Source organism: Hipposideros armiger, unplaced genomic scaffold, assembly GCF_001890085.2.
Source record: "Hipposideros armiger isolate ML-2016 unplaced genomic scaffold, ASM189008v1 scaffold_171, whole genome shotgun sequence".
Taxonomy (NCBI): domain Eukaryota; kingdom Metazoa; phylum Chordata; class Mammalia; order Chiroptera; family Hipposideridae; genus Hipposideros; species Hipposideros armiger.
Window position 1 is genome coordinate 2173274 of NW_017731521.1, and position 23946 is coordinate 2197219.

At 40.2% G+C, this 23946-nt stretch overlaps 1 protein-coding gene across 2 annotated transcripts in view; it reads left to right on the top strand.

Annotated features, from left to right (window-relative positions):
* RAPGEF5 (Rap guanine nucleotide exchange factor 5) overlaps positions 1 to 23946 on the top strand; it is a 216990-nt gene that overhangs the window by 102677 nt on the left and 90367 nt on the right. For both annotated transcript variants that reach the window (XM_019652001.1, XM_019652002.1), the window contains exons 8-9: positions 4453 to 4526; positions 15226 to 15351. In XM_019652001.1, coding sequence (XP_019507546.1) covers positions 4453 to 4526; positions 15226 to 15351 — 200 coding nt within the window. The remainder of the gene's footprint in view (positions 1 to 4452; positions 4527 to 15225; positions 15352 to 23946) is intronic.

The window sequence follows — 23946 nt, forward strand, 5'->3', positions numbered from 1 at the left end:
CCTGTCCAGCTCTTCAGGTTGTGTGAACATCATATGGGACCCTTTATGAAAGAGCTTTCTCTCTGTAGAATGCCACACAGGTGAAAGATTATATTATTGCCAAAACTTTAATTCTTGGCAAAGTACTCAACAGATTCTTTTCTTTAACTATTATATATTGCCAATATCTCACATTGAGACTCCAAGTGCTAACTTTCTGTCTGTAGTTAAATTTTTGGTTGGTTTGTAAATTAAAAAAAAAATACTTTGGTTGATTTTTTTTTTTTTTTTAAGAAAGTTTGTTGGGGAACAGAATGTTTTTCCAGGACCCATCAGCTCCACGCTAAGGAATTGTTTCAATCTAGAAGTGGAGGGCGTTTTTCCAGGGCCCATCAGCTCCCAGTCAAGTAGTTGTTTCAATCTACTTGTGGGAGGTGGGGGCACAGCTCAGCGGCCCATTCAGGGATCAAACCGGCAACCTTAGTGTTATGAGCCTGTGCTCTAACCACCTGAGCTAACTGGCCGCCCACTTTGGTTGATTTTTAAAGAACACTCTCAACTATAGTCACTTAATGCATTATGATCATTGTGTGTTTAATATGTTAGCGTTGCTCTTATCTTTACAGAATTGATCAGCAGAAATTAAATAAGCATAATCTTGAAAGGACGTCGATCCCCTTTGTGTTTTAACAATATTAGTGAAGTTATTAGGAGAGTTTTGTTAGCCACCATCCTAGTAAGTAGTGGGGAGAGAATACCTGTTGTCCCCAAGGCAGAAAGTGATACCATGTAAGCCCTACAACCCTTGGAGGCTGTCAGCAGGAGGTCCTCTTGAATTGCTCCAGGCTAACTTACAAACAGATACATTTAAACTAAGTATTCTATGTGAATTAGTGCTAATGAATCCATATATATTCTTAGTTCTCACGTGGGCTGTCATGTTCACTATTCAAAATATGCTTTTGATCTTGTGCTTGTGACTTTTGTTGTGGTAAGTTGTTTTCAAAGGCCCTTTCTTGCTTTTAGACACTGTGTGTTGAGAGATAAGAGGATGGTTTGTGTTGGCAGTGAGTGAGGCTCTGTGCCTCCCTCGTCCCAGGAGCTGTCATTCCTGTGTATGTGTTGCTTGCGCTGGAGGGAACTGTCCCAGAATCAATATTTGCATAGGAAATTTCCCCTAACCTACTCTTATTCTGAGCAGATAAAAGAAAAATAAAGGTAGAAATCTAAATCACTGCTTCCTCCTCCTCTCACCAGATGAGCCACACCTCTAGGAGGCATGAAGAGAGAAATTGCCTCCCTATTTGTTCCTTGAGGTCCTTGTATTAAAGGGTCATAGAGCACTCCCTTTTCTGGTGAATCACTATATATTTACTTACATGAGACTTCTTGGGGGTGTCATAAATCCTTGAAAGTCCAGTATAAGTAAGTTTTTGTTCCCAACTGGTATATATGAACCACTGGCTAAAATGCAATTTTGGAATCATAGTTTTTTCAGTATTTCCAAGAAAATCACGTTATCTATGCGTTGAAAGAGACTATGCTTTTTTCTTCGTCAGCAGGGTGCTGAGATTCAGAGTCTGACAGAACTTTGAGAGTCTCTCCATTATTCTGGGTGAGATGGATTGCTGAGTTCCCTTGCCACGGCCCTTAATTTGCTTGTGTTTCTAATTTTTTGCTAGGGTAACCAAAGTGTAATGCAGGACAGCAAATACTGGGGTCTTCAAAGATGTGACAGAAAATGTAGCACTGTTGTTGGGGAGAAGCTAGAAATATAGGACTGAATTTTTATCCTAAGTGTGCTTTTGTGCTAATCTCTTCCTCCTGTTATTCTGTTTAGATGTCTTAAGAATTTTGCCTAAATCTCAACAACATAGTGCTAATTCTCAATCCTGAAATTGTTATTCATTATCTTGCATGTCCTATTTCATAGTATCATAAAGTAAGAAAAGGAAATGCATCTACCCCCAGAACGTTGTAGTTTTAAAAACAAACACATGAATTTAGTAGGCAAAATATTCCAAAATTTAATTTTCTTAATTATCATCGAAACTAAAAATTTGAAGAGCAAACATTCAAATAAAGCATAAATTAAGTGCCAAGGTATTGTTGGTACCTCCTGTGGGTGAAGTTGCCCCACACTGGTATAGTATCAAATTGCTCCCCCGCCAAAAAAATATTACTCCCCATTACAGGATGAGGAAGGACTTCTTATATTATTTCAATTAGTTAAGTGGAGTTCCTTACTTCTCCAGCCCATTGCATTTTTAAATGAAATTTAGGATGTTATTCTATATTTTATTTTTTCCTTTGCATTCACCCCTTATTTTTCCAAGAAAACATTAGTGTTTTTCTTTAGTCTTAAATTTTCTCCTAACCGGGCAACAGTAGCAACAGGGGACCCCCTTTGAACAGCATGAATGGAACTTTTTGCTGAAAATAGAAGAAAAGCTTCTGCCCACTTCCGCCGTTCCTGCCTTGCCTTTAGATGCTCAGCTGGTAGGAGTTATCCTAGTTACCAATGGAGTTTAACAGAATTTCCCTCCCCCCCACTTTTTTCATAAATAGTTATGAAAGGCGTAGCTATATAAGTAGGTGTAGTCAAGTCGTGCCATTTAGGCCCCTTGGGGAGGAATTATTATCCCGTTAGTTGTTACAGAGCTCACATTGTATGCACGGCCTTTAGGTGGGCTCCACAATTAGCACCACACAGCAGGAGGAAAGGCATACAAAAGTAGAAGGTACATGAAATTATATTTTTAAAAATACAGAGCAGAAAGCATAGTATTTAAAAGTACACAAAACAATGCAAACCGAATTCAAAAGTACAGTGGGTGACCTCACTACCCACAAGGTTGGTATGTTTCTGGTCTGCTTTACATGGAGAGGGCAAAAAGAATAAATGATATGAAGACGAGCAAGAACTCAGTCTACGGAGCAGGGCTCATCCTTAATTGCTTCTTCTCCCTCCTCACCTCAACCCCCGGCCCCATATTCAATTCACTGGCACACTGAGTCCACATTGTCTAAAAACACAGCTGAAATCCTTCATGTTTCTTCAGCTCATTGCCGCTTCCCTGGGGCGAGCCAACGTCATCTCTCGCCAAGACAAGAGCAAGTCACCTGGTCTCCCTGCTTCCCGTCTTGACTCTCTTAAGTCTGTTCTCCACAAAAAAAGGCAAAAAGAACTTTTGAAAGTATATGTGTATACATCAAATCATGCAATTCCCGATTTGAATTCCTTAGTGCTTCCCTATGCTCTTAGGCTAAAATCTGAATTGACCACGGTCTATGCTTTCTCCCGAGGCCTGTCTCATATCACTCTCACCTGCCATGGGTGGCTCCATCACAACCTACAGGTCTCAGCCCAAATATCACTTCTCCAAATATCACCGCCTCTCCAAAATGGCCTCCCCCACTTGGTTTTCTGTCATTTCCTCGTTTCTCATGATCTTTAATTCCATTTTATTTTAAAAATTGTTATTATTGTTGCTATTCGTTGTGGCAATAGTTGTTATTCTTTGGTTAACTCCCCAGCTAGTATGTGTACTTCATGAGATCAGGGATTTATTCTCTGTTCACAAGAATAACTCCAGTGCCCGGCACGTGGTAGGTACTCAGTTAACATTTGTTAAGATGAAAGAGCCAGCTGTATAGAGAAAAATAATGAAATCACTGTGCTTGAGTCAGAGTTGTGTACACTATGTTTTGATGTTGAGTATCAGTGTGAAGTTGGAGATTAGGAGGAAGCTAGAGAGTTCAAGGTTCACTGATGAACAGAGAGTTCTAACTTGATAAGATAAGCTACGTAGGCCAAAGCATGGCACTTATTGTGATAGTGTTTGAGATTGATGAGTTCAGCAGCTGTGCCCAAGCTGTACGACTGTATTAGGGAGAAGCTGAAATCAAGGGCTTTTGTGTCATGAGGTCGTTGCACCGGATGGAAAGGGAGACAAGGACTTGGACAAGGAGATGCTGGGGGAATGTGGCAGAAGAGGTGATTTCAAGACTCCACAGCTCAGAATTCTGTGGTAGCAATGCACTGAGCAATCCACATATAAAATATGCTTCTTATATAACACTAAACGATTAGCCCAAAAAAAAATCACAGTAAGAAAAATGACATTCTCACATGAACTTGATAGACACCTTCATCTGTACCCCAACTCCCCTTTGGGTGAAGCGCAAAACTGACATGATGATGTCTTGATAGGCTTTGGTGACAAGGGGAATAAGGTCAGTTTTGCATTGCCATTGATTTTAATAAATGAGATGATGTACATGAAAAGTGCCCAGTGCTGTTAGTTAAATTTTTCGTCCTAGTAATAAAAAGATACTACCAATATTTACATTTTGTGAATCTGCATAATATTATTTTTTCCTGTCGAATTGCTCTCTGAAAGAAAAAGATCTGAAACAGTTTTTTATGATGCTACATTTGTTTAATAGTGCTCTTTTTTTTTTTAATTTAAGCAATTGAACAAGATGAAGAAAACAGTGACAAACACGTAACTGTGACAGATGCTGAAGGGGTTCCAGATTCTCAGGTATGATAAGTCCTGTGACAGTCCCTGAGGGCACCCTTCTTGTCTGTTGGAAAGATGAGATAGTGCAGGTTTGATATAGGTTTTGCCTCTTACGCTCTGTAAAATAGTCATATTATGGGAATAAAGTACTTGTTTTTGATAAAGAGACCTTTCACAAGAAAGGTCCTAAATTGATAATCACATTCATAATTTGATTCATGCAGGAGGGACAGATAGGGAGACAAACTCTACTCCTCAGAAAAAAGCAAGGAAAGTAAGTGGTGAACCAGGAGAGACCAGTCTTAGGGAAGACCATCCCCCCCCCGCCCCCCGAGATGGCAGAGGAGACTCAGCTAGCTGACAGCATGACGGCTGGGGCTTGGCCAGGCGGATTGGTGTCATGCCACACCTGCCAGGGGTTCTGTGCCACCCCCCAGTGTCTACTTCCTGGCATGAATGGGATTTTGGTAGCACCTTACCTGCAAATACTACAGCAGCATAAAAACTTGGACACCCAGTGCTATCAAATGTTAACTTTATGTAAATGCAGAGCTTTTAAAGATTCTTAGTGGGAACAGCAGTGAGAGATGCAGCACAGGTGACATTCTTTTGCAAGTCCCTAATAATTCAACTCCTCAGAAGTCCATCCTCCTTGACACCCGGCTATAACATATGTGACATAGCTAAATATCTAGTTCCCTTAAGCCGATTTCTCAACCTTTTTGAGTTTTAGATTACTCATCGATAAATCTACCTGATAGGACAGTGGTGAGGATTACAAAGAAAAGCATGTAGAATAAATAAGCCATTGGATTTTATTCCACACCTTATTATGCATATTAACACATTGGGGACCGTCTATACATTAAGGGGGAGTATTTCCAGAGGTATCACACGCTCAAGCGCTACTAGGGTCTTTGGTGAGTATTTCCTGAAAATTTCAGTTCACAAAAATAGATAGCGAATTTGTTATAAATTTTGAAAGAAACACAGTATGAAAGTTGATTTCAATGGTTTAAGCCCTGGGAACACGCATTTGAACAATTTAAATGCCCTGTCCTTAGTGTGTTAAAAAAGAAAGGAGTGGGTCCAGGTGAGTCTACTCCGTGGAAATCGATTGTGGTATGTAAAGAGCAATGGGCCAGTCTACCCAGGTAGAAGAATCAGACAGACTCCACACTCAGGCAGACGGCGGGGGAGAAACACTGGAAGCACATGAGCGCTTTTGTGAGCCCTCACTGCATGCGCAGTGCTGCTCCGTTCTCCTAGATCTTGCATAGGAAATGGCATTTAAGGATTGTGGTGACGGTATCACGGCATCACGTGTGTCCAAACTCATCAAGGTGCATACATTAACTAGGTGCAATCTTTTGTACATGAAAGTACACTTTAATAAAGCTGAAAAAAGGACTCTTAGTTTGCTTGGTCCATTGCACTTGACCTTTAGAGTTCTAAAACCGTTCAGAATAATCTCATGAGCTTTTCAGTCAAGATTGCACAGTTTGTAATATTTTCTTTTTTTTTTTTTGAAGATTTTTAGTGGGGAATTGGGGGATGGGAACAGTGCTGGGGAATTGGAGGAAGGGGAACAGACAAGTTGCTGTCCTTTTGTTCTTCAGTCTAGTTGTGGAGGACGTTGCTTCACTGGCCCAAGTTGGCACCATCATTGCGCTCTTCCCGGGTGAGGCAGATCAGTCGCTGGCTTCTGGACGGCCGCTCACTGCGGCTGCTGGCCGCTCACGCTGGCTGCTGGCTACACACGGTAGCCCATGGCAACGCACTGCAGTAGGGGCTGCAGCCTACCCCATCACCTGGCAGCCCAGCTCCAGGTTGAGCTGTTGTTCAGCATCTTAGCTGTAGAGGGCAGTGTCACTGGCCCTCATATGTGGGATCTGAACTGGGGCCCTCTGGTGTCCCAAGCCAGCTCTTAACCATCGCGCCACTCAGCCGGCCCTGTAATATTTTCATAAGTTCATATAAAGAATTGTTTGGAATTGTCTTGCTATAGTAATATTCAAAATGCTGCAATACACAAGTTCATCCAGAAATTGCACTTCAGACTTCCCAGCAAATCTGGGAAGGGATTCTTTTCTGGAAATTTTCTTCAGTCATTAAGTTATTAGTGGGACAGATGTTTCTAAATTTAAATTGTTATTCTTTATCTCTTTTGAACTTATTCTGTGGGCAAAAGTCTGTTTTAATGCAATTTTATTTCTTCATGTATCTCCCAAGGTTACCCAGACCTTGCTCTTCAAGATATTAATGATTTTTTTTCAGCAATAGTGACTTAATCGCACAGGATGTACAGAGGAATGAAATCATGAAGCCAGTTGAAGGTGGTGAATTGATAATTAGATCAGGAACAGACTCTGTTTAGGTTTGAAAGCCATGAGTTAAGTTCACTAGGAGGCATAATTATGAGCGTTATAGGCTTGGTTAGGCTGCGTAGGAAGGCAGGCAGCTGTCACCTCCTCTAATGTGTCTGAGAAAGCTTGATCTGCCCCCACAGGAGAAGCGCCAGTTTTATTGGTTTGATTCTGCAGGTCCGTCTATACGAATGCTCTGGGTAGAATCGTCAGTAGTTCAAGTTATGTAAGGTGAGCTTAAAGAAAACTGTCAGAGTTTCCCCATCAGATACCTAGGCAGAATTAGAAATAGATGTATGTGTGTGCTCATGAGTGTATACATATGTGTACTTTTATTAATTGGATGTTTGAGGTATACACATGTAATTGAGCACCTATCTGCCAGACTCTATGGTGAGTATTTCACACTATTGCAATCTTCACTCCAAAGCATATTTTAAACAAGTTAAGAGGAAATTGGTTTTTCATTGCTTCTCCATGAGGGATGACATACTCGTATGTCACTATGGAAAAAAAAATATTCCCCTAGGCTTTTGAAAACTTTGGCTATGTGAAGAGTTAAGACAGTCACAGTGACTCACCCCAGAGAGACTCAACCTTGTACACAGGCTCCCCACCTACCAGAAAACTCTAGTTCAGCCCTGATCTATGAGGTCCTGTCTTCCTTTTCTCACTAAAAAACCTTTCCTGCCTATGAAACTCCCTGTTCTAATGGAGTGACATGTGGGCAGATGGAAGAGCTCATGCAGAGGTGATTTGCATCCCAGCCCTTCTTCCTCATAGCTGCTGCCTGTAGTGTCTCTAAACCTGGAAGTTCTGTAGGGTCGCATCTGTGTCCTAGTCACTGACGTATCCCCACCGTGCTATGCAGTGATTAGCATGCTTGGTTTTCTTCTCTGTAAAGTGGATAAATTATAAAGTTGTCATGAGTGTGAAATAAAACATTAAAAATGCCTGCCATCCTGGCATGTGAGAGGTTCGTACACATTAGGCAGTTCGTACACTTAAACACATGAAGTTTAAGGGCGCTGCCCCCAGGGCCAGCCTGCCTGGGTGTCACAGCAACCTGGGGCGAGTTACTGTACTCTTCTGTGCCCTGCAATCCTTTTCTGGAATGGTATCGAGAGTTCACACTTATTCCTATGCACCTGGCACTCTTCTAAGCTCTTTGTTTTTATTAACGTATTTAAACCTCACAACAAACCTTGTGAGGCAGACAATGTAATTACCACCACTTTACAGATGAGCTGGTAAGTGGTGAGGCCAGGAATCAAGCCACGGCAGTCTGGCTCTGACATCCTTGCTTTTTGCATCACTGTACTAAACTGCCTTTCTGACTAAACCTCTGTAAAATGGGGGTGATGATTGGCTTGTGTTGAAGATTAAATGAGTATTTGTAAAGCAATTAGATCACCGCCTAGCACATGGTACTCAAAAAATGTTAGCCTCTGTGAGTTGCCATTATCCTTATGACCATCTATCACATGGCTTTTTGGCTTGAATATTTAAGGTGTGTAGCCTGGCCGGGCTGCAGTGGTACTCTGTCTACCATTATGGTATCTTCACATACCTACAACACTCTCTACTCTTTCACTCGTTACAACTCTTCATATAGGACTAAGGATTAAAGACACTTCATCAAAACGTATAGACTTTTTGCCAGGTTCTAGTTTAAGGGTTCTAGAAGACCTTCAATGAGTAATTTATAACGTGTTGAACTTTGGAAACTCACTTTTATTCAGGTGGCCGTTGGCCACTGGATTCAATCATGATTTTCATTGTCTCCTACCCCCCATTGGAGTCAATCACTTGAACATTAAGCGATGATAATTGTTAATTATACAAATTAATTGACACATTTGATGATTAATTTATCAGTAGCCAAAGTGTGACTTTTTTTTCATAGACTGAAGAAAGCTCTTATTTAAGCCTGTGATAGCTATCCTAGGAAACACATGACCCTTTTAAATCCTTCGTTAGACTATATTAGAGTTTTCTTATCCTCTCTTTTATTTTACTTTATTATTTGTCAGCTTTGCTGCCCTGCTTAGCAGTATGGTCAATAACATATACAGACCTGAGCTGCAATTTCTCTCAGGTCAAAACAAGAGAAAATATTGACGACCTCCCTAATTTAGTCTGAAAGTTCAAGGAATCAAATATATGTAATGAATGAACCCTTTACTTTGTCAATTATGTCAACATATAATGTAGTTTCATCAGAAGAGAAAATTATGTAAGTATAGTAGAGTGAGAAAGTATTTGAGGGAGATCGCCATATTAAAGTCCATGTGACTATGGTTTCTGCCTCCCTGCCTGCCGCCAGCATGCTCTAAAGGGTGCAGCATCACCTAGGGTTTGTATAGGACGGCTGTCTCTGATGTACAGCGTCATGTATTAACAGTAACTCCACAAAGGAGGAGGACCAGAGGAATGAAGCTCCCTGAACTTGCATTACCTCACCTGCACAGTAAGGGGCTGGGAGTCAGTGAATGATTTCTAAGGCTTTGTGAGGCCCCTGCTTACTTTGAGGCCTGTACTAGTAATGTCCTGGGCATTAGTTAGGAAACCTGCTTTTACCATCACACTTTCCATCATATGCAATTTCACTGTGACCGCTCCTTGATCCTTCCCCAGTTATCAAAGGGTATATTTTTCTATCCCAACCAGGAAAAAATTTTTCTTAGTTTTCTTCCTTTCTCTTAAGAAATTTGAGGAAATGAATGTTTGCTACTCTAAAAACAAAATAATGATGATAATAACTATTATCCCAACCCATCAGTGTTTTATTGTTATTCGGATTTTCTCTTTAAAGTAGCAAAAAAATTATTGTATGAATTTCTATTCAAGAATTAATTTTTAAAGATTATGTAGCAATCAGTAAGAATTTATTCGAATCCCCTGAATTTGTATTGAATAGCATTCTGTCATTGCAAAAGTGCTTTCATGAAAAGTGGATGTTTTCATTCAAGGGAAGGATGGTTTTCCTTCCCTTGATAGCAGTTTTTGCAGAGTGTTTTTTCAAAGCGTTTTAGGAAGAGTGATTTTTAAAGTTGCAATAATGCAGAAAACGTTTCATTCATAGAACTGTGTTCTTTCACCTTTTGCCATAAAGGTTGTTCATTTATTATCCTTGTCGCGTTTCCTAAGGGAATCCTGTCCAAGTTTCATTTTACCACTGATAAATGAACCCAACATTTTTATGGTTCCATTTATAAAGGAAACAGACTTTTTCATTTACAGTTATAACATTTCTCATCTCAAATACTGAAAATCATATGAATAGCTTTAATTATACATTACAGAGATTTTTTTTTTGAACGCAGACCTTAAGATAAGGCTCTCAAATAACTCTTCTGATTCTTACACATTAATCTTTTTTTTTCTGGCCTAGCAAGGTAAACTGTTTATAATTAATTTCACATCAGTAAATTAAGTAGTCCAGGAATGTGAAAGTCTAGACTGAGAGCTGTTAGTTATCTTGCTTCTCTTGCCATAACAAAGCTCCTAAGCTATATTAATAAATCCATAGGTGTTTTTAATCAAATCACTGAATTACAGAGCTTTGACAGGGACCCCCTGAAAACATCTGGTTTAGTGAGGTGCTTCCAAGGAGGAGTGTCTTATAACTATCTAGGATATGTGGGTCTCTCTCTGGGCTTAAATTCTCCAGAGAATGAAGAAGCACTCATAACCTTCCTTGAAAGCTTTTTTTGATCATTGTTATGTAAGGATTGCTTAGAATTGATTAACTTGTGAAAATGTGTTGAAGAACTATGGGGAAACTAGAAAACAAAGACAGTATTATTTTTTTAATTATAAGATGACTTAGTTATAAATATGAAATAATAATGAAGTCAACCTGAAACCCATTTTTAAAAGTCATAGCATTTTAGGTTTAAAATACCTAATGTGTGTACACACATATCTGGTTCTAATAAAAATGTATTTCCTCAAGAAAGAAAAGTCTGTATTTAGAATCCTAAACATATGATACAAAGAGTATTTAGAATTTCTTAAAAACTCACATTTACATGGAAACCAAAGAAACAAGTCAAATTCTCTTTCCTTTCCTCTACTCAGTCCCACCCTTTTATTGCTGATGATATTATCTGTTTTTTAAAAAAACGTATGTGGGACCCACAGGCAGAAGGAAAGGCCCTGCCCATATCGGTGTCTAGGGGAGGTTAGCTTTGGAGCCTGTGCTTGAGAAGAGGTAACAGCCTCATTCCCACCTGCCTGATCAGTTAGCTCCATGGCGCTGTACCCCTGTGGACCATCCCTGCCTGTCCCCAGTCCCACACATGCCCTGTAGGCCACAGGATGCCACACTGGGGAGCAGAGAGAGACTAGGACTAATCCATCACACTACTGACTGAGCAAACAGCCATGGAGCAGGTCCTGAGGCCCCAGGGTCATTAACATCCTGTCTTCACTAGCAGGACAGTATATTAAACACTGTGAGGATGACATGGATGGAGAGAGAAGAAACCCTAGATGGTCAGCATACATGAATATTCTAGATAACAGAAACTTATTCCTCTAAGTGTCAGAACACTTAAAGAATGCCAACCATTTTTGTGTAGAAATTTCCCTGAACAGTTTCCTTGCCTTCTTAGTTTCAAGGAGGAAATGTAACACCACGGAACCTCTTTTTCTCTCTACTGATGATTTAAAAAGCATCTTCAAGACTGGCCCACATATTTAGCATTATCTCAGGTCATGGGCTCTGTTAAAACCCTGACAAACAAAAATAAAGCAAGGAGGATGGCTAGGACTATAAAAGGATCTAAAAATAAAATCAAGCAGGCAATTTTATTCTACTTTCCTCGTGAAGTTTCCTCTTCTCTCAGGGCAGGAGCTGACAAACTCCTTTTTCTTTTGGCGCCTACTGCCTGCTTTTGTAAATGAAGTATTACTGGAACACAGCTGTGCTCTTTCGTTTGCGTATTGTCTCTTGCTGCTTTTGCGCTAAAACTGCAGAGTAGATGCACCAGAGACCACATGGCCCACAAAGCCTAGAATTTTACACGCTGGCTCTTTACAAACAAAGCTTGCCACCCCTTGCAACTGAAATGACTATGACAAGCCTTCTTCTCTCATACTTCCAGCATCTTCGCACAGTCCTTACACTGAGCTAATAACTTGACTTCTCATTTTTCTGGGAAATAGACGCCTTCAGAAAAGAGTTACCACATGGTTCTACCACCAGATATACAACCTACCTGCATATTTGCCCCTGTACTTAACCTTCTCACCTTTTACAGCGAGTGAAATCTATTCCTGTTTCTCTCTGAGAGTAGATCTTTATGCGCTCTTTCCTACTCAGGGACATTACTCCTAGAAGTGCCCGCTCTCCCTCCTGTATCAGCACATTTCCCTCCATAGTGGATGATTTCTAATGAAGATAAATATGCTGGAACACCCCTCAGCTTACGCATTCAAACAAGCAAAACTCCCTTCAACAAGCATCGCTCTTTAGCTAGTGCCCCATTTCTTGTGACAAAACTCCTTAGAAGAGTGGTCACTCATTCCGTGTTGAACCTAAGCTAAGAAGGCTTTTTCCCTACCCTTTTTTTCCCCCAAAACAAAACAAAAAAAATACTATGTTCAGAGTCACCAATTACTTTTGTCAAGATCAGTGTCAATTATGTTGAATCCATCTCATTTGATATTTCAGGAGCATTTGATACAGTTTCCCCTCCCTCCTCCTTGAAGCACCTCCTTCCTCACTCATCAGGTTCTCCTCCCAGAACTACTCCTGAGCCTCCTTTTCTGATTACTCCTCATCTTCCCAATATCTAAACCCGAGACTCAGTTCTTGGATTTCCCCTATTCTCTATTTGTAGCACTCCATGGATAACCTCACTCATTCCTCTGGTTTTAAATACCATCTACACAATGATGACTCCCAAATTTCTATCTCTGGCCTGAACTTCCCCCTTGCCCCGCCCCCCAAACATCCAGAATGCCAACCTAGCAACTCCACTTGGATATCTCATAGGCATATTCCTTCCCAGACTTCCTTCCTCCATCCTCCCAATCTCAGTAAATGACAATCCTACGTTTCCAGTTGCTCAGGCCAAACATCTTGGAGACAAAACAATCTGCTGTCCCGACCTTTGAAAAATATCCACACTCTAACCACTTCTCACCATCTCTACCACTACCACCAGCTCTAAGCCATTTGTTGTCTGAAGTCCAGGCTCCTGATTGGTCTTCTAACTTCAACTCCTTCTCCCCACCCAACATTGTTATCTCAACCCAGAAGACGGAGTGATCCTGTTAAAATGTAGGTCAGATTACGCCAGTCCTATGTTCAAAACCTTCGCGAAAGGATCCTCATTTGTCAGAAAGAGAATCTAAACATCTTACACAGTCTGTAAGGAAGCTACGTGATCGGGTCCTGCATCACCTTTCTGACCAGTCCCACTAATCCCTCCCCCTTACTCGGCTCCAGTCATGCTGTTCTCTTTGCTCTTCCTTGAACATGCCAAGTACACCAAGCGCCAGGGACCTCACACTCTTGTTCCTCTGCCAGAACACCCTTCCTCGCTTCCTTTAGCTCTCTACTCATATGTCATATTAGTCAAGAATCTGTCCCTAACCTTCCTATCTGAATAACACTTCCAATCATTTCTCTGACCCTTCACCCTGCTTTATTTTTCTTTCTATCATATATTACCATCTGATAATTCATATCTGTACATTATATAATCCAAATCCCCTATTAAATGTAAGCTCAAGGACATGGGGACTTTGTTGTTGTTCACTACTGTATCCCCAAAACCTATGGGAGATCTTGTCACATGATTGTTGCTCAAATAAAATCTGTTGAGCGAGTGAATAAATGAATGAACAAACGAATGAATAAATAAAATAGAGAGCTAGGGAGATATATAAGGGGAATTCCAAAAAGAGGATATCATAACTATGGGTATGTAAATATTTGAAAGATTGTTATATTGAATAAGAAATAGACATAGTTTTAGTTGCTTTGAAGTTCAGTGGTTTCAGAGTTTTGTCTAGTGTGATAAGGGACTTTCCAACAATTCTGGCTTTTCAACAGTACACAGGCTGTCTTAAGATAAACTGAGATTCCTGTCCAAAGAAACCTTGGAAATGAACTGGAAGACCTCTTATGAGGGATGTAAAAATAAATCTCTGACTTGGGTGGAGGAATTCTACTTTCTGCCCTCTGAAAATCGGTGATTTGGGCCACTTCACAGATTTTTTTGTTTCCTTCCTACTTGTTGGAGAAACTGCCAGATAAAGAGATGTCCTTGCCCCTGGGAATAAAGATTTAGTCACTGCTTTGCATCTATGGTCCCATTTCTCTGATGCCCACTCAACAAAATGGGTATCTTTAGCACAAAGCATTAAGACCATGAAGCTGTGATCACTTCTGGCCTCTTCTCCATATTTGGTCATTTTGCTGAGTTCATTTAAATCCTGTAGGTTGTATTAGGTAAAACAAAAATTCCATAGTTTTGACTATTCCTGCCAAGAGTAACTTTAGATTTCTTTATTAGCTCATGTCCTAATATGTCAGCATGAACCATTTTTGAAAGAATTTGAGCAAAAATAGTTCATAAGTTGTGTGTTATAACGAACATTTTTTTTTCCTAATCAAAGTCCTAGATTCTACTCCTTCATATTATTATGACTTGGGTACTTTGACATAATAAAAAAATATGTTTCTTGGATCATTTCCAAACCCTGATGAAATTTTAAGCTTTTTTTTTCCAGCTTATTTTTAATAAACTTTTCCACCATATTTCATTGTAACATTGGAGGTGTTTTACTAATAATGCCCATAGTAACTTTCCAGTAGTGTGTGGCGGGGGGGGGGGGGGGGGGGGGAGTCTCGTGATCTTGTTAACTGTGTATTTGTACATGGAATGATCTGGTGGAGCAAAAAAATTAGGAGGTTGTGTACTGTTATTTTTAGTACTCTGTATCACTTCACCCTTTTTGCCGGAGTGGTTCCTGGCTAACTTTCCCATGAGTTTTTAACCTCTTGTTAGGCTTTGCTTATGTAACAGGAAACAGGCTGTCAGAAACAAATAGTGGCATATCAGAAGCACACGTTAGTAGCAAATGATTTAGTTGGCTCTGCCCTTCGCTCTCTTAATGCAGACTGATAAATGAGCTCAACTTTGAGACTTTTGGTGTGGCAGGCTTAGATTAAAATAATACAATTTCCATTTTGGAAAGGCCCAACATTTTACCAAGACCATGATTTAGTCCAGGCGACGGAGAAGATGAGCTTATTGTAAGGTGAACTTTGCAGCGGTGTCATGTCCTGGGACTGTGGATTTAAGTATATCTTCGCTTTTTCTCCAACTCTCAAGGCGGGGGTGATGTGCAAGCTTCAGGAGAGAGATGACATCGGACGGATTGAACTGGTCCAGAAGCTGGCGAGAGACAACTGTCAGTTTCTGCAGACAGACAAAAAGGAACAGGAGAAACCTGAACACGTAAGCCCTTTTCCTCTCAGGGATGCACATTGGAAGGGGTGGGAAAGGTGCCTGCCTGGTTGTATGTTTGAAGGAAAGAATATTGTATTTTAAATTCTTTCGGGTTTGGTTTTTTTTCTTTCACAAAGCATCCTCCTTATAAAAATGACAGCTCGTAGCCAGTGTTTTATGACCCTGGATTTATAGGAGAACTCTTCTCAATAGAAGTCATGTAGAAATATAATAAGAACGCATGTAAGCAAATATGAATGCATGTCTGTTTATGATCCTAATTCGATGGCTTTGAAATTTGACCTTGGGACTTTCACCCCATCGGAGAGTTTGTGGAATATGAATGTTGGAAGAACATGTACTTTTATGTTTAGCACAAGGGCGGTTCTAGTTACCAAACAAACGTATCTGAAGTCACTAGAAATAGACAAGCACAGAAGAACAGATTATAGATATTCTCACCAAGCAGGAGAATCAGAAAGGGAGTTTTCCCAGTGTCTTATGAATGTTTGTGTTCCAACAAGTGTGACATTGTTTGGATGTAGTTTAACTGGAGGAAAGAGACGCTCTGCTCGTTCTCCTGAAAGCGGTTATTCAGATGGAGCCTTAGAACGGAGACAGCTGGCCTCACGCTGGGAAGACAATGGAAGCTCTTTCTTCTGCCACGCATTGCTGTGTGTTGACTTTTTGTTGTTGTTTGTAAGGCTTCACTCTCAGTGCTGAGCTAGCCAGCATTGCTCAGGAAGGAAAATTCCGCATACTTATATACATGTCTTTCTCTGACTTGACTCCTTCCTTGGAATTTTCTTTTCATCCCTTTCGAAGGGGGAAAAACTGCTTCATGCGTGTTCTGCTCCAAGGCCCTCAGTACAAATGCCAGGGTTGTACTGACCAGGAGAGGCAAGGAGCTGTTGGGGGTGGCAGGCTGTGCACTTTCATGCCATAGCACACCTCTGATGGTGCAACGTCAGGTCATAGCAATTGGCACCTCAAGGGGGGGGGGGAATAACTCGGCAGCCTCAGAGCCTTGTAACGGAATTTCGGGGCTATTGTCTTCAAGTTCAAATGGAGGCCTCAGGAGCCTTCACTTTACTATGAAAAAGTTTAGGGACTTGTCTAAGTTGTTACAAGCACCCTGAAAGGTGACTGTATCAAGGACTGACTCCTAACCTCTGCTGTGTCCTTAGCACATTTGAATACTCAAGGGCATGGTTTAAATTTCTCAAAACAATATTCCTTTTAATTCATCTTTATTACAAGAGCCACAGTTTTCATATGCTGTATTTTATTGATTTCAAGACGTACATTTCCCCACCTTTTAGCATCCTTGAAATCAGGGTGAGTCTTAAAACGACTGGTGATATGAAAACATGTCCTAGTTTAGTGGTGGGGCTTCTTTTTTCCTAGTGGTCCTTAAAATGAATAATATATTTTACAGTGGATTGCATATCCGGTTCAATGGGTCAGTGGCAACTTGAGTGTAGGGCAAGGTCTTTTAAAATCAAACGAACAGTTGAGTACCACCCCACCAAGGATAGAAATCATCAATCTTAAAGCCACAAACGTTATGCTTATTTCAAAGGTACCTGTGTTGCCTTTGCCTTATATTTAGCTCAATTTAGAATACTGTAATTACAGCTAATCAGAATATAATACCCTCCAAATATATAATATTAATAATAGAAATCTGAATTTGGTGCTGATAATTGTAAAGGCTTTTAACATGAGACAGAAATTTAGTGGTAGAAGATGTGCAGCTTTGCTTATGGTTCTCTACTCTATTACCTTCAAACCTTCATTTTTAAGATTGTAAAATGGAACAGTGAGGTTTTTTTTACTTCTTGCCCGAATGTCATAACATGGATGTATTAACAGCTCAGAAGTGTCTGTGCTTCTGAGAGGAAAGAGGCTGTGAAAATAAACATTGAAACTGTGTCCCTTTCTACATAGACTTTTCCTAATGAAGCTGAAAGTAAGGAAAGATGAATATTAAGGATCTTTCTTCCTTAGTGATAAATATAAACTTAGCTATTCTGTGACCTCCCTCCAGGGTGACACCAGGTGAACTAATTAGCTCTGAAGGCTGATATTTATTTATTCTTTTTCAAAAATTTATTTTAATTTTTTACTCAATTACAGTGGACATTCAATACTATTTTATATTAGTTTCATGTGTGCAGCATTGTGGTTAGACATTTATATAACTTACAGAGTGTCCCCTCTATAAATCTAGTACCCATCATCTGACACCATACATATTTATTGCAATATTATTGACTGTATTCCCTACGCTGTACTTTACATCCCCATGACTATTTTTTAACTACCAGTTTGTACTTCTTAATCCCTTCACCTTTTCACCCAGCCTCCCAACCTCCTTCCCATCTGGCAACCATCAGTTTGTTCTCTGTATCTGTGGGTCTGTTTCTGTTTTGTTTGTTAGTTTATTTTGTTCTTTAAGTGTAAGTGAAATTATATGGTATTTGTCTTTCTCTGACTTATTTCACTTAGCATAATACCCTCTAGGTCCATCCATGTTGTTGCAAATAGTAAAATTTTATTCTTTTTTTATGGCTGAGAAATATTCCATTGTATAAACCAAGCGTATTTCTTTATCCAATCATTTATTGATGGGCACTTAGGTTGCTTCCATATTTAAGGCTGGTATTTATATGGTGCTCCACTAAATGGATTACTTGATTCTAGATGCTTATACTATTTACAGTAGTTTATTAGGAGTAAAAACCATCTGTAGATTAGATGACTCTTTTATGTCTTAAGCATTCACTGTATCTGTACCTTTGCTTGCACGCTGAGTTCACAGCGTTCGTGGGGTGGGTGAAGCCGTTTCATTTTTCCTGCCCTTGCTTCCTTTTCAATAGCCGTCATCTGCTCTTACTCATGAAACCTCAGTTATAACACACAGCATGTACAGAGGAAACGCAGTTCACTTAATGTAAACCTAAGTCTGCAGTTTCCTCTTCTTGTTATAACAATAACAATAATGACCAAACCCTAGAGTGACATACAGATTTCCATTATTTTTATGTTTTTAAAGTGCTTCATCTCCTTCACCCACCATTCCTGGGCCAAAGCTGGCTAAGAAGACTGTGGTAGAATTTGAGCTAGCATCCAAGTTGCCTACTGAGTCATCCTTTTTACTAATCTGCATTGCTTCTCCAGTTCTAGAATGCCACATCCCTTTTTATACATATGTACCAAAATGAGAATGCTACTTTGGAGTAGTACTGCATGGAGAAAGGCATGAATTTGGTAGAATAAAGCTTTTGTTGCTGGTATGCCTTGTTACAAATTAAAGGGACTTAGAGCTTTCTGAGTAGGCATTTCTAATATTTGCTTGAGCTGGTAAATTCCATGATTATAAATGCATGCAATTAAAGAAATACTTCTTCCTGTGCTTTTGCCAAGGTGTTTTTGAAATTTAAAAAGTTAAATGTATAATTATCACAAGTTTCTCAGGAAGCACTTGGTTTTCCTATTTTCTGTGAACTAGCTGTAGGCAAAATTAGCCAGCACTCATTCCTAAGTGTTGAAAATTATTATGTGAGAATTTTAGGAAGAGGACAGAAATTGGCTATTTCTTCTGTTATGATAGTGAGGTTAACATTTGGTCATTAATTCTTTAAAGAAATGAACCTCTTCAAGGCATCCTATTTCCTAGTTTTAATTCTATGATTGTATCAATAGAGGAGGGGGCATGTGTTACTAAGTGGGGACTTCTGAGCTTGACCTTGAAGGATATAGCTCACAGTCGTAGAAGGGCAGGTTGGGGAGCGTTTAAGACAGAGGGACCCGCAGGAAGATGCATGACTCGAGCACTGGGTGATTCATGGGGAATGAAGGCTGTGGGCTGTAGGAAAGTCTAGAGTTCAGCTGAAAGATCTGGTAAGCCACCCTGAGAAGTTTAGACTTGCTTTTCTGGTAGAAGAAAGCCATCAAAGATGGGAAGTGGCATAATCAGTTGTGGTCTTTGTAAGATCTCCTGGCATTGCGTTAGAGGGAGTTTTGAGTGGGGAAGAGGCAAGTGTGGAGGGAACCCTTAGAAAGCTATTGTAGTGAGTCAGGTGAAAGATGTAAGCCTGAACCAGGGTGGTAACTATAGGAAGTAAAAAGGCCATAGATGTTGAGAGCCATTTAGATGGTAAAATTGATAGCGTTTGATGACTGGTAATGGGAGGATGTGTGTGATCTTTGAATTTTTATTAAGGTTTCTTTGACAGTGGACGTCAGAACACCCTGTTTATTACTAGAATGGTTAGTCACCTTTGCCAAAAAGATGCATGAGACAATTACCTGGCTTTGTTTTCCTGCAGTATGTTTCCTGCAGTATGTCTGAGCTATATGCTAAGGGACATGGTGTGTATCTCAATAACAAATGGTTAGATGGGGGTTCTGGCTAACAGCATAGGGACTACATAAATCTTCTTAGGCCTGGCACTTTGACAATACCTTAAGCAGGGAGAATCTTGGGTAGCCCCAGAATAAACTGGATAATTTGGGCAGAGCTTTGGCATTTGCTGCAATGATGCGTATGTCTTCTTCAGAATTAACCGTGATATTAGGGGCACTCTCCTCACCCATATAGTCTGAGTTGGTATTGCAATACTGTGATTCTAGAATACTCTTGGTCACTTATTCATTCAATACACCTCTATTAAAGCTGATGTTGTAGGGTATCTGGAGTAACTGTGGTAGCTTCAACCTTGAAGTAGTATAGTCAGGCTCCAACCCTGCGGGAATATAGTCAATTTGTGTAGAAAAGACATTGACACAAAACAGCTACAGGGAAGCAGTGATGATAAACCCAAGAGAGAGACAGAGGAGTTAGAAGAATTTACACCTGGAAAAGCAGATTCTCTCTTACGGCATAGGCAAGTTTGATGTGGACCTTAAAGTAGGTTTTAGATTGAATCTAAATAATTGAAATAAAAGAAAAGCAGTTCCCAGAGGGAAGAATAGCATTAGAAAATGCACAGAAATGTCAAAATATAAGGTATTTTTTTTCTGAAATCCAAAAACCATTTTATGTCACCAGGGTACTAAGAGTGGTGGGTGAGGGAGGAGATGGTGACAAGTAGGCAGAAGAAGGAAGATTTGGTGAGAAATGACATTGGGACCAGACTGTGGAGGATTTCAGGGCTGAAGAATTTCACTTCATTCTAGAATTCATTAGGAGCCATTGACTAGTTTTATTAGTTTTCATGAAAAGGATTGGTGTGGGAGGGCTTGTGTGAGGTAAAGGATATTTCAGTTGGACAGGTTAGAGAGCTGAGGCTGCTGAGTGATTAAACAGAGCTGGGCTGAGGGAACGCAAGTCTGATGGCCTCTGGAGCCATCCTCAGGGAGGACTGAGTGGAGGGCTAGGAAGCCAAGATGCTAAGAATCATGATATTCCAGAAAGAGGACCAAATAGGAGGACAGCCCTGCAGGAAAGAGACAGAACAATTACTTATTGAAATGATTATGTTTAGGTGTAGGAAGCATGCAAGAAAAAAAGGAATGATAAGATGCTTGCATCTTTTGAGTCCTAACTTAGAGTTAAAAGTGTATAAACTGTTCGCATCAGTGAAGTAGCCATATTAAAAAATATATTTAGACATGGATCCTACTTTCTGGAATACAACTGCTCCATTTATCAGAAAACCGAAACTACTTTTCCTGAAACGTAACTTATGCTTTGTAGTGTATTAACTGGTAGAATGGAAATACCGACAGCAGCTCCTGAACCGAGTTCCCAATTTCCACGTTGCAGAGATGAGGGGCTATAAAATGTACACGAAAGACCTGCTGAGCGATACTTTCCCTAGGGACGGGGTCTGCATCCTTCCCTCTCCCCACCCCGCTTTCTTCAGTTCCTTTGTTAGGTCTGGGACCCACCCTACTTCCTTCCCCTTTTCGAATTCACATATGAAACATGGGTGGGAAGGGGATTTTGCACATTCTGAAACTGAATCTTGGCATAGCCCACTACCAGGGTAGGGTCCCTCTCACTCAACTCCTGCTGGAATTTCCTTTTGCCTGTTTCCTGCAGCCTCATCCTGGAATTCTGCCTACGTCAAAAGGTTCCTTGTTTAAGGATTACTAGGGGAGAAGTGATTTGGAGTGTTCTGGCTGCTGTCACTTATTTCCCATATTAAAAGTTGGCCTCGACCTTTTCCCGACTTTCATTTTATCTATTACTCAGCTGAGAAAAAAAAAAAAAGAAAGCTTAAATATAAGGTGAAAGCCTTCTTTTTACTCTATGAAATACTAAAAGCAAAGTGGTTTTATCATTCTGTATTCAAACTTGTATTTTCTATCTAGTCAAGTGAAGTTAAGAGCAATCTTGGCATTATTTGCAGTTTACCAGTAATTTAGTTTAACCAAGAAACTACTGAAAGACAAATAGAATTTTATAACATTATTGTTTATAGTTGAGAGCCAGAATTCATGCATGATAAGCGATACCTAATATATGAAGTTGCCCACCTATAAATTGAGAAATCACCATGTAGAAACCATGCTATTTTTCTTAATAACAAAATCCTGACTTTGCATTGATTTGCTACTAAAGTACCTTTTCAGAGGAAATAGGCTTCCTTGAGGGAGTGATTTTTTTTTAGTTCCTTTTTAACCAGAATTAATATGGCCACCAGAGTAACACAAAAGTGGTAGAAGATAGTTCTTGTCTCCAAGAAGTTTACAATCTAGCTGGGAAAAAATTCACACATGGGAAACAAGTAACTGTTCAAGACAGCATTTAATGAAGTGTTTAAGTAATTCCGCAGGCTTTCAGAGAAAAGGAAACACCTCTGATAAACATATTTCACAGTTGCAGTAGTCATGTTCTACTCATTTATTCACAAGCAAGGCTTGCAAGTTTAGTTTGCTTCGTGTACTCTTTAAATTCTGATTTTGTTTGTTGTTATTATTGTTGTTTTCCTCCAGAAAAATGACAGCTAGTCGGCCAGTGAGAGTCGGTGATGTGCTCATGCCGTGTTCTCGAGCCGTCTGCTCATTACCTGTATTTTTAGGTTCTCACAAGAAGCCCATTGCAAGTCCCGACAGTTCTAAAAATTTAGTTTCAGCAGTTTTAAAGAGAGAGGAATTCCTCATTATGCTGTTTGTTTATTCCTCTGAAAATATTCAAGTCTGTTTTTTAAAGGCCTAATTAAGAAAATTGATACTGGCTCAGTTGGTTTGATTTATCGAGCTCATGTTCTCCAAGGATCTTATATTCTCTATAGAATGAATACAGCTCCCTAGGTTTATTAAGTTCTTATACTTGTTAAATTAAAATAGCCTTATTATCTCTAGTATGGTTGAGAAATCATTAAAGTGAAATATTGAAAAATAGATTATTTTTCTTCGGCTTTTGTCGTCCTTAGTGGTATATCTCATTCCAGACCCCTGGCAACTATATATTCTTTTTTTCTCTACCCCTGTCAAGTCCTGATCTGCATTAGTATAACAATTTCATTGCCTTATAGATTATTGTCTGATGAGGAAACACTAGAAACCTTTGGAAGTTCAGTTTCATTTGGGTTTATAATGGACGCTTTAAGACAAAAAGGTAGAGAAAAGATGAGCAGACAGATGGACAGTCCTTCCTGACACTTGTGTACTACTGAGGCTTGGAGAACTAAAAGCATGATGAGATGTCCAGGAGGAGGGAAACATGGGTACCAGCTTACAATGTGCCTTGGTTCCCGGGGACTGCCCTGATACATCCCTGCCTTCAGGGAGCTAGCACTCTGCAAGAAATTCAGAGGCCGAATTCACAGTTACCTGTATGGTGTTACACAGGGTGCGATGGCAGCTTGCCACAGGCAACTCAATTGGTCTAGGGAGCCATGCACGGGTCCCTGATGAAGAGACAGAATCCAAAGGGTCAGAAGAGTTACTTGGAGAAGTCAGGAAGGATGGGCATTCCAGGTAGACGGAAGAACATGTGTGATGATGCAAAAGGCCTGATGCAAGAGAGGATGCTGCAGCTCTAGAGGCAGAACCAAGTGGCTGGAGCATGAGGGGGTTGCGGGTGAAGGAAGAGGGGGGACAGATGAAAGAGACGCAGGGGCAAAGGAGGTGGGGCCTTATAGGCTTAGCCAAAACGTGTGTGTGGAGAGCAAGATCGCGCTCTTCTGAGGGATTTAATAAGCAAGACAGAGAAAAGATAATTAGACTAGACTTTTTGAGGTTCCTTGGCTGCCATGTAAGAATGGATTCTCAGGAGAAAAATAGGTCCCACTCACTCTTCTTAAAGCTTCCGGACTCTCCCGTCGTCACAGTTCTTTCTGTTGGTTTTGCATGAAGCGGTAACCAGCATAAACATTAAGGCTTTGCTGTGAGGACCTCAAGTGCAGAGACTTGAGCTGAAGTCCCTGTGAAGACAGAATGTCCCATTATAGCTCTATTCTAGTTCATTAGCTTTATGCAAAAGTATGCTACGACATCATCATTTTCTTGACCAAGTTGACTTTGATTCCTGCTTTTGCAGAAATGAAGCTGGAGCTTGTGTGTACCGTGAATATTTTCTGTTAATAAACACCATGCAGGCATATATGTTCACCTTAAATATACTTACTCCTCATATTGACAGCCCAA